General features: G+C 43.4%; 1 protein-coding gene across 1 annotated transcript; it reads right to left on the bottom strand.

Moving 5' to 3' along the window:
* Positions 1-2600: 2600 nt before the first annotated feature.
* LOC121534149 (volume-regulated anion channel subunit LRRC8A) lies at positions 2601-11672 on the bottom strand. Its single transcript, XM_041840666.1, has 5 exons — positions 11532-11672; positions 9155-9301; positions 7038-8984; positions 6628-6717; positions 2601-3055 (listed from the first exon to the last, which is right to left on the bottom strand). Exons 2-5 carry the CDS (start codon positions 9290-9292, stop codon positions 2765-2767), a joined length of 2466 nt encoding a protein of 821 aa, XP_041696600.1. The 5' UTR covers positions 9293-9301; positions 11532-11672; the 3' UTR covers positions 2601-2764.
* Positions 11673-11778: the final 106 nt, after the last annotated feature.

The following is an 11778-nucleotide window of genomic DNA, read 5'->3' as shown; positions in this document are numbered from 1 at the left end:
TTTGGTCACTTTTGAATGCTGGCGGTGCTTTTACATTTACATTTACATTTACGTCATTTAGCAGACGCTCTTATCCAGAGCGACTTACAGTTAGTGAATACATATATATATATATATTTTTTTTTATACTCCCCCCCCCCCGTGGGAATCAAACCCACAACCCTGGCGTTGCAAACGCCATGCTCTATCAACTGAGCTACATCCCTGCCTGCCATTCCCTCCCCTACCCTGGACGACGCTGGGCCAATTGTGCGCCGCCCATGAGTCTCCCGGTCGCGGCCGGCTGCGACAGAGCCTGGATTCGAACCAGGATCTCTAGTGGCACAGTTAGCACAGTTTCACTCTAGTGGAGCATGAGACGGAGTCTACAACCCACACAAGTGGCTCAGGTAGTGCAGCTCATTCAGGATGGCACATCAATGCGAGCTGTGGCAAGAAGGTTTGCTGTGTCTGTCAGCGTAGTGTCCAGAGCATGGAGGCGCTACCAGGAGACAGGCCAGTACATCAGGAGACGTGGAGGAGGCCGTAGGAGGGCAACAAACCAGCAGCAGGACTGCTACCTCCGCCTTTGTGCAAGGAGGAGCACTGCCAGAGTTCTGCAAAATGACCTCCAGCAGGCCACAAATGTGCATGTGTCTGCTCAAACGGTCAGAAACAGACTCCATGAGGGTGGTATGAGGGCCCGACGTACACAGGTGGGGGTTGTGCTTACAGCCCAACACCGTGCAGGACGTTTGGCATTTGCCAGAGAACACCAAGATTGGCAAATTCGCCACTGGCGCCCTGTGCTCTTCACAGATGAAAGCAGGTTCACACTGAGCACATGTGACAGACGTGACAGAGTCTGGAGACGCCGTGGAGAACGTTCTGCTGCCTGCAACATCCTCCAGCATGACCGGTTTGGCGGTGGGTCAGTCATGGTGTGGGGTGGCATTTCTTTGGGGGCCGCACAGCCCTCCATGTGCTCGCCAGAGGTAGCCTGACTGCCATTAGGTACCGAGATGAGATCCTCAGACCCCTTGTGAGACCATATGCTGGTGCGGTTGGCCCTGGGTTCCTCCTAATGCAAGACAATGCTAGACCTCATGTGGCTGGAGTGTGTCAGCAGTTCCTGCAAGAGGAAGGCATTGATGCTATGGACTGGCCTGCCCGTTCCCCAGACCTGAATCCAATTGAGCACATCTGGGACATCATGTCTCGCTCCATCCACCAACGCCACGTTGCACCACAGACTGCCCAGGAGTTGGCAGATGCTTTAGTCCAGGTCTGGGAGGAGATCCCTCAGGAGACCATCCGCCACCTCATCAGGAGCATGCCCAGGCGTTGTAGGGAGGTCATACAGGCACGTGGAGGCCACACACACTACTGAGCCTCATTTTGACTTGTTTTAAGGACATTACATCAAAGTTGGATCAGGCTGTAGTGTGGTTTTCCACTTTAATTTTGAGGGTGACTCCAAATCCAGACCTCCATGGGTTGATACATTTGATTTCCATTGATAATTTTTGTGTGATTTTGTTGTCAGCACATTCAACTATGTAAAGAAAAAAGTATTTAATAAGATTATTTCATTCATTCAGATCTAGGATGTGTTATTTTAGTGTTCCCTTTATTTTTTTGAGCAGTGTATATAACTGTGATAAATGACTACAGTATGCAGTTTGAATACATTTCAGTAACCTGTCAGTTGGACAAAAACATCTGCATTGAATCAGGTAGGCCAAGGATTTTATCATTAGAATAACAGTGATCCAATTTGTCGTTATGACACGTTTTCTTATTGGAAATGGGGTTTGGTGGATATGGGGCTGATAGACTTGCCCCGTCTTTCGAAGACAGTCTCACGGTTAAGTTCACAAAATCACACTTTTATTTGTATGTGGTATTAGTAACACTAAGTGACCACAGATATGTGACCAGTCCGACCACACAGGCTAAACCACGACAATAGTCATTATAAAAACAAACGGTCGTGTTATGAAATGCCCAACAGGAGCTCAGTATAAAATGCAAATATGTGTTATCAAACAGAACTTGTCAGTGGTCCACTGTAAACAATGACTGTATGCTGTACTTGGCAGCAACAGAGTGGATTGAAACATGGATAGTGTTCATTTGGAATAGTAAGTATTTTCCTATTTACTAGTATTTAGCCTAGTCAATTAGTCCTTTGCTCTTATGAGCCTTCAAAGTATAGACAGTTTGCGTACTCATCACTGCATTCTCTAACAGAAAGTTGATTGGCCCTCTGATATCATGTAGGTTGATACATTGCTATGTTTTCATTTATAAAAGCCCTTTTACAAAAACAAATCACGGTACCGAACATCATTACTAAACTTTTGATTATGAGTTACCACACCTGGTCTCAGGGATGGCTAATTCTGGAAATTCCTTTGGTCTCTACTGAGTTAGGTAAATCAGCTTTTAATTTTCTTGCACCTTATTTGTGGAACAATTTTCCAAATGTTCTTCAATGTGATGTTTTGGTGCCTCTAGAGCAACTCAGAAAGCTGACTGATGACCTTATTACTGAAGAATGTGTTTGTTTTGTGACTGTTTTCATATTTTGATGTGTGTATTTTCTGTAATTTCTATAATTCAGGGCTCATCTGTAAAAGAGACCTTGGTCTCAGTTTGGCTCCCTGATAAAATAAAGGTTAAATAAATATCCCCTGTGGCCAGGCCAGGCAAACCACATAGGGCTCTACTAGTACCACAGGTTTAAAGCCACTGAGTTAGATGTTCATTTGGAGTAGCCCCATCACATGGAGTATATGAGGCCGCAGGCCGTATCTCCATGTCCTGCTTTATTACAGATAATGGGGTTACAGTTGAGAGCATTCCCCACTCCTTCAGCCTCCATTTTCCCCAGGTACTCCTTATCAAGCCTCTGGAAGCCCTCCTTGACGCTGGGCGGCAGAGAGTTGAGCAGCCCCTCCTCTACCAGCAGTCCACTGGGCATCAGGCTGTGGCACTCCTCCAGCTCCGCGGGAAGGCTCTCCAGCTGGTTCCCCCTCAGGTCCAACACCACCAGGTTGGTCAGCTCACTCACCTGCACGGTTGAGGTCAATTCCATTTCACTTCGGTAGCCTTATCCCAGAATTGTTCGTGTTATCGTGTCAACTCCTTTGCACTGGAATGAGTGACAAGGTGTTGACATGATGGCACAAACAGACTGGCACTAAGGCTATTCAATTCAGGAACGATATGATATGATATGATATGATATGATATGATATGATATGATATGATATGATATGATATGATATGATATGATACGATACGATATGATACGATATGATACGATACGATATTCTTTATTGTCCATGTACAGTACCAGTCAAAAGTTTGGACACACCTACTCATTCAAGGGTTTTTCTTTATTTTTTAAAAACTAATTTTCTACATTGTAGAATAATAGTGAAGACATCAAAACTATGAAATAACACATATTGAATCATGTAGTAACCAAAAGAGTGTTAAACAAATCAAAATAATGGTGTGGCATGAGGCCAAAGGGGAATAAGGTTCACAGTCTGGTAAAATACATAATAATAATAATAATAATAATAGTAGTACATGTAGCCATCCATAGAGTTCATACGGTTCAGTCTGGTAACATATACACTACCGTTCAAAAGTTTGGGGTCACTTAGAAATGTCCTTGTTTTCGAAAGAAATGCAATTTATTTGTCCATTAAAATAACATCAAATTGATCAGAAATACAGTGCAGACATTGTTAATGTTGTAAATGGCTATTGTAGCTGGAAACTGCTGATTTTTAATGGAATATCTACATAGGCGTACAGAGGCCCATTATCAGCAACCATCAGTCCTGTGTTCCAATGGCACGTTGTGTTTGCTAATCCAAGTTTATCATTTTAAAAGGCTAATTGTTCATTAGAAAATCCTTTTGCAATTATGTTAGCACGGCTGAAAACTGTTGTGCTGATTAAAGAAGCAATAAAACTGGCCTTCTTGAGAATAGTTGAGTATCTGGAGCATCAGCAATTGTGGGTTCGATAACAGGCTCAAAATGGCCAGAAACAAATAACTTTATTCTGAAACTCGTCAGTATATTCTTGTTCTGAGAAATGAAGGATATTCTATGCAAGAAATTGCCAAGAAACTGAACACCAGTCTCAACGTCAAAAGTGAAGAGGCGACTCCAGGATGCTGACCTTCTAGGCAGAGTTGCAAAGAAAAAGCCATATCTCAGACTGGCCAATAAAAATAAAAGATTAAGATGGGCAGTCTGAGATATGGCTTTTTCTTTGCAACTCTGCCTAGAAGGTCAGCATCCTGGAGTCGCCTCTTCACTGTTGACGTTGAGACTGGTGTTTTGCGGGTACTATTTAATGAAGCTGCCAGTTGAGGACCTGTGAGGCGTCTTTCTCCAACTGTTTCTCAAACTACACTAATGTATTTGTCCTCTTGCTCAGTTGTGTACCGGGGCCTCCCACTCCTCTTTCTATTCTGGTTAGCGCCAGTTTGCGCTGTTCTGTGAAGGGAGTAGTACACAGAGTTGTACGAGATCTTCAGTTTCTTGGCAATTTCTCGCATGGAATAGCCTTCATTTCTCAGAACAAGAATAGACTAACGAGTTTCAGAAGAAAGTTATTTGTGTCTGGCCATTTTGAGCCTGTAATCGAACCCACAATTGCTGATGCTCCAGATACTCAACTAGTCTCAAGAAGGCAAGTTTTATTGCTTCTTTAATCAGCACAACAGTTTTCAGCTGTGCTAACATAATTGCAAAAGGGTTTTCTAATGAACAATTAGCCTTTTAAAATGATAAACTTGGATTAGCAAACACAACGTGCCATTGGAACACAGGACTGATGGTTGCTGATAATGGGCCTCTGTATGCCTATGTAGATATTCCATTAAAAATCAGCCGTTTCCAGCTACAATAGCCATTTACAACATTAACAATGTCTACACTTTATTCCTGATCAATTTGATGTTATTTTAATGGACAAAAACATTGCTTTTCTTTCGAAAACAAGGACATTTCTAAGTGACCCCAAACTTTTGAACGGCAGTGTATATTTTAGATTTTAGATTCTTCAAATAGCCACCCTTTGCCTTGATGACAACTTTGCACACGCTTGGCATTCTCTCAACCAGCTTCACCTGGAATGCTTTTCCAACAGTCTTGAAGGAGTTCCCACATAGGCTGAGAACTTGTTGGCTGCTTTTCCTTCACTCTGCGGTCCGACTCATCCCAAACCATCTCAATTTGGTTGAGGTCGGGGAATTGTGGAGGCCAGGTCATCTGATGCAGCACTCCATCACTCTCCTTCTTGGTAAAATAGCCCTTACACAGCCTGGAGGTGTGTTGGGTCATTGTCCTGTTGAAAAACAAATGATAGTCCCACTAAGCCCAAACCAGATGGGATGGCGTATCGCTGCAGAATGCTGTGGTAGCCATGCTGGTTAAGTGTGCCTTGAATTCTAAATAAATCACAGACAGTGTCACCAGCACAGCACCCCCACACCATAACACCTCCTCCTCCATGCTTTACGGTGGGAAATACACATGTGGAGATCATCCGTTCACTCACCGCGTCTCACAAAGACACGGCGGTTGGAAACAAAAATCTCAAATTTGGACTCCAGACCAAAGGACAAATTTCCACCAGTCTAATGTCCATTGTTCGTGTTTCTTGGCCCAAGCAAGTCTCTTCTTATTATTGGTGTCCTTTAGTAGTGGTTTCTTTGTAGCAATTTGACCATGAAGGCCCTGATCACAGTCTCCTCTGAACAGTTGATGTTGAGATGTAAAATCTGAGGCTGGTAACGCTAATGAACTTATCCTCTGCAGCAGAGGTAACTCTGGGTCTTCCATTCCTGTGGCGGTCCTCATGAGAGACAGTTTCATCATAGCGCTTGATGGTTTTTGCGACTGCACTTGAAGAAACGTTCAAAGTTCTTGAAATTTTCCCTATTGACTGACCTTCATGTCTTAAAGTAATGATGGACTGTCGTTTCTCTTTGCTTTTTTGAGCTGTTCTTGCCATATTATGGACTTGGTATTTTACCAAATAGGGCTATCTTCTGTATGCCCCCCCTACCTTTTCACAACACAACTGATTGGCTCAAACGCATTAACAAATTAACTTTTAAGAAGGCACACCTGTTAATTGAAATGCATTCCAGGTGACTACCTCATGAAGCTCGATGAGAGAATGCCAAGAGGTGTCTCAAATATAAAATATTTTGATTTGTTTAACACTTTTTTGGTTACTACATGATTCCATATGTGTTATTTCATCGTTTTGATGTCTTCACTATTATTCTACAATGTAGAAAATAGTAAAAAAGAAAAGAAAAACCCTGGAATGAGTAGGTGTGTCCAAACTTTTGACTGGTACTGTACATGGAAATTCGTTTTGTGAAATCAGCATACAAATACACAAAAACAATACACTGTAATACACGCAATAAGGAAAAAACTGGAATTATAATAATTAATGCATACATAATTATTCACAGTGCCAGCAGCCCACTGTCCAACCATGTATTGGGCCTACATCATTCCTATAGAAAACCATTGAGGAAAATTTGAATTTCAGTTGACTTCCTGAATTGAAATGGAAATTGACCCCTCGCTCACTAACCTGGTGGGGGACCACTGACAGGTTGTTGTGGCCTAGCAGCAGGGACTGGAGGGTCTTACACTGGAACAGGCCTTCTGGGAGATGGTCAATCTAAGGTCAAAGAGAGAAAAACAAATAGATTCTGATTATAAAAGTTGCAATTCAGCCTGTCGTTCTGATGGCTCTCTCTCTTAATAAAAAAAAGGTAACTTATATAATACTACATTCTCTCAATACAATGATTTAACGCTCAGTTTTTACACTTGCTTTATAAATCCTTTAGGATTGTGGGTTAAGTTAACACAATAAAATAGCCTACACAATTACAATGATGTCCACATGTCTGTATAAAAAGAAAGTTCCCAAAAACGTGATTAATGAATGAACACATTATTAAATGAGTAATCATAAATCAGATATAATATACGTACATTATTGCTGGACACATTGAGGAGCTGCAGTCTCTTCAGGTCCTTTATTTCAGTGGGAATGGCAGACAGCTTGTTGTGACTGAGGTCTAGCATATAGAGTCTGCTGCACAGAAACAGCTGCGCAGGCACGCGGCTGATGAGGTTATGACCAAGGTGGAGTTGCTCCAGGTTCCCCAGCACTCCGACGTGGACTGGGATGTAAGCGATACTGTTGTACTTCAGCTTCAGGGTAGAGAGCTTGGGAAGGTGCTGGAAACTGATGATCTCCTCAATGGTTTTGAGGTTGTTCCCTTTGAGGTCTATTTCTTGCAGGTTCTTCAGGCTGAAGATATGACTTGGTATCCGCTGGAGATCACAGTTCAGTAGCTCCAAGCAGGTGAGCTGTGACATCGTCTTCAGACTCTGCAGGACTGAGAGTTGGGTGCCTTCATTGTCGACGAAAAGCTTCTGTATCGAGGGTATTGAGTTGGTAATCACTTTCGGCATCGCGGTGATGCTGCACTTGATGAATAACACCTTCAGATTCTTGAGCTTGGGTAGGCCGTTGACGAACGTCGTGTTGTCCTGATTGAACATATTCCCATACAGATAGAGCTCAGTCAGGTTCCGCAAACTGAAAACCCACCAGGGAGCCTGTTCCACCTCTGTGAACTTCATCCTCAGGATCCTCAGGTTCTCAGAGAGAAACCCCAGAGCCATGAGGTCTACAGTGGCAGGAGAATGATCCAGCCAGATCTCTCGCAGGTTCCCAAGCTGCGTAAGCTTCTGCGTGAGCCTAGCGTCCGGGATCATCTGCAGCTTGAGCACCTCCAGCTCCCTGATATCGAACACAGCCTCTGGGATGCCGCTGAGGAGCATGAGATGGAGCTCTATCTGGTCCTGAGCGTTACGCACCACCTTCTGGGTCAGCTTCTCCAAAGGCCACATGTAGTTCAGGTTGAGCTGCCTCAGTTTCTTCTCACTGACCTCCGAGAGGAAGACTGCAAAGCGTTTAGAGAACAGAGGGTTATACTGGTCCAGGAGGTGGAGGATGAAGGCAAAGTCATTCTTGACATCGGGGATGTCGCTGAAGCTGCTCTCCTCCCTCACCGGGTCAAAGGAGTACTCCCTGAGAGAGTTTCTCATCATCCACCAGAAGCTGTAGAAGCAGGTCAAGCTGTACATGACCATCAGTACCGTGTAAACCAAAGAGAGGAGCCAGAAAAAGGTGGCCAACGAGTGAACGCAGCGAAAGGGCTGAAACGGCATCAGCGCTTGGGAATCCACCACGCAGTCAACGTCAAACAGGATGTGTGAGGCTGCGTAAGGGATGTAGGCCAAGGTGAACAGCAGAAACACAATCTTGGTGACTATCTGCCTCATATACAAGTGATAAATGATGTCTTTGTCCTCCACATGTACTTTCAGTTTCTTCACCTTCTCAAAGATAGCTTTGGCCTGCTCACCTTCCTTTTTGTCTAGAACACTAAGAAACTCTGTGCCCATCAGCCTCCTGCTGCTATAGTCTGATGTTGAAGATGCCTGAGGATCGGGACTACACACGCTCATTGAGGGCTGGGCCCCACCCTGCTCTGCCACCGTCTCTGACAAGGCCCGGGTGGTCCAGGGAGAGTCGCAGCATTTGTGTAGAATGGAGACAAAGTGCATGAGTCTGGAGCTGGTCCTAGGGTACTTGAACCACAAGTTGCTTATAATCACAAGAGCCAGAGTCTCTAACATCACAACGTAGGGGAAGAACTTGGCGAACCAGTGGAGTTGTTGTTCGTAGCACACGGCGTCAACGTAAGCATACTGCTGAAGGTCCAGCTTGTAAAGACTCTTGGGTAGGAGAGGGAAGCTGGCTTCAGTAGTGGCATTCCCTGATGTAGTGCCTCTACGGTTAAAACCCCCACAGAAGTCATCTGATGTCATCTGACAGGGGACGCAGACGATCTTGCGGAGGGTGACCTGCAGGCAAAGGGAATTTAAACAGAAGGAAGCATCAGAAACTTCATAACCTGGAACTAAAGCCGTATACACTGGGAGCCAGATGGAATTACATTGAAAGTAATAAAGAGCTTGGGTGAAGAAAATTGCATTAAAACACAAATGAAACATTTTCTGGTAAAATTCCTTGCCTGCAGGGTTCCTCCGAGGGTTCCGATTGAGAACATCATGATGGAGAGATAGTGGCTGAAGACATCCCACCAGGGCTGGAGAACACGGTACAGGGACTGGCCCTGGGCAAAGTCCTTCAGCTCACCTTCAGAGAGCATCTCAGCTGCCTACATGGAAATAGATACAGTTGAGGTCGGACATTTACATACACCTTAGCCAAATACATTTAAACTCAGTTTTTCACAATTCCTGACATTTTAATCCTAGTAAAAATTCCCTGTCTTAGGTCAGTTAGGATCACCACTTTATTTTAAGAATGTGAAATGTCAGAATAATAGTAGAGAGAATGATTTATTTAAGCTTTTATTTCTTTCATCACATTCCCGGTGGGTCAGAAGTTTACATACACTCAATTAGTATTTGGTAGCATTGCCTTTAAGTTGTTTAACTTGGGTCAAACGTTTTGGGTAGCCTTCCTCAAGCTTCCCACAATAAGTTGGGTGGATTTTGGCCCATTCCTCCTGACAGAGCTGGTGTAACTGAGTCAGGTTTGTAGGCCTCCTTGATCGCACACGCTTTTTCAGTTCTGCCCACACATTTTCTATAGGATTGAGGTCAGGGCTTTGTGATGGCCACTCCAATACCTTGACTTTGTTGTCCTTTAGCCATTTTGCCACAACTTTGGAAGTATGCTTGGGGTCATTGTCCATTTGGAAGACCCATTTGCGACCAAGCTTTAACTTCCTGACTGATGTCTTGAGATGTTGCTTCAATATATCCACATAATTTTCCTTCCTCATGATGCCATCTATTTTGTGAAGTGCACCAGTCCCTCCTGCAGCAAAGCACCCCCACAGCATGATGCTGCCACCCCGTGCTTCACGGTTGGGATGGTGTTCTTCGGCTTGCAAGCACCCCCTTTTTCCTCCAAACATAACGATGGTCATTATGGCCAAACAGTTCTATTTTTGTTTCATCAGACCAGAGGACATTTCTCCAAAAAGTACGATCTTTGTCCCCATGTGCAGTTGCAAACCGTAGTCTGGCTTTTTATCTAGTCCTCTGTAGCTCAGCTGGTAGAGCATGGCGCTTGTAACGCCAAGGTAGTGGGTTCGATCCTTGCAGTTTTGGAGCAGTGGCTTCCTCCTTGCTGAGCGGCCTTTCAGGTTATGCCGATATAGGACTCATTTTTACTGTGGATATAGATACTTTTGTACCCGTTTCCTCCAGCATCTTCACAAGGTCCTTTGCTGTTGTTCTGGGATTGATTTGCACTTTTCGCACCAAAGTAAGTTCATCTCTAGGAGACAGAACGCGTCTCCTTCCTGAGCGGTATGACGGCTGCGCGGTCCCATGGTGTTTAAACTTGCGTACTATTGTTTGTACAGATCAACGTGGTACCTTCAGGCATTTGGAAATTGCTCCGAAGGATGAACCAGACTTGTGGAGATTTTCCCATGATGTCAAGCAAAGAGGCACTGAGTTTGAAGGTAGGCCTTGAAATACATCCACAGGTACACCTCCAATTGACTCATGATGTCAATTAGCCTATCAGAAGCTTCTAAAGCCATGACATCATTTTCTGGAATTTTCCAAGCTGTTTAAAGGCACAGTCAACTTAGTGTATGCAAACTTCTGACCCACTGGAATTGTGATACAGTGAATTATAAGTGAAATAATCTGTCTGTAACAATTGTTGGAAAAATTACTTGTGTCATGTACAAAGTAGATGTCCTAACCGACTTGCCAAAACTATAGTTTGTTAACAAGAAATTTGTGGAGTGGTTGAAAAACGAGGTTTAATGACTCCAACCTAAGTGTATGTAAACTTCTGACTCCAACTGTATATACATAAAGAGGATGGAATAATAACAGTATATTAAAAGCAAAAACTATGTTTTAAGTGAGAAGTTAGGCTGGTCTAAAGCCAAAAAATTAAGGAAATTCACATGAACATCAGAAGGCCTAACGTCCCCTATGCTCTACCAGGATTTCGTGCAAATAAAACTAATATGAGTCAAATGGTTACAACAACAATGAGTTTGAAAACCAGTTTTGAGTTTAAACTCTTGAGGACAGCAAGCAAGTGCAGGGCAGGCTGCCTGTAAAATTAGACTACTTGTTTGATATTCATGAAAAGGTGAGAGGCGATGTACTGTACTTTTATGTCTTTACTAATCAATCATTGTATTATTAGCATTTTACCAGTAATGTTGTATTATCAAAATATGTTTAGAAGCTAGTTACAGTAGCTGCCTTAATAAGGCCCTTATCTAAGGTTCCATGACAGCTAGCTAACCTTAGCTAGTTAGCTTAAGTGTAGCTAGCTAAGGATGTTACGTAAATAATACCGTAGACTAGCTAAATAGTAACCAACAAAACATTGATTTAAAAAACCTTAGCTACTTCTTTTGGTATTTTGTTTGAAGAACAATACAAACTTCGTGTGAATCTGACGGCACACTGTTACGTTAGTTAGCTAGCTACGCTAGCCTGTGTTGGCTTTGTTGTTTCATGTTCAAGAGAGAAAAAATTCGGTGTCTGACTGCTGTTTTTTCATGATTATGATCGGAGTATTTTTTGTAATCATCTGTGATGGGGGTGAATTTTCGGATGCCAGCGCACATCTTTCGATCAATTTCTA

The sequence above is a fragment of the Coregonus clupeaformis genome, chromosome 20, assembly GCF_020615455.1.
Source record: "Coregonus clupeaformis isolate EN_2021a chromosome 20, ASM2061545v1, whole genome shotgun sequence".
NCBI lineage: Eukaryota > Metazoa > Chordata > Actinopteri > Salmoniformes > Salmonidae > Coregonus > Coregonus clupeaformis.
Note: the sequence above shows the minus strand (reverse complement) of the source record. Positions and strands in the feature narration are given on the sequence as shown.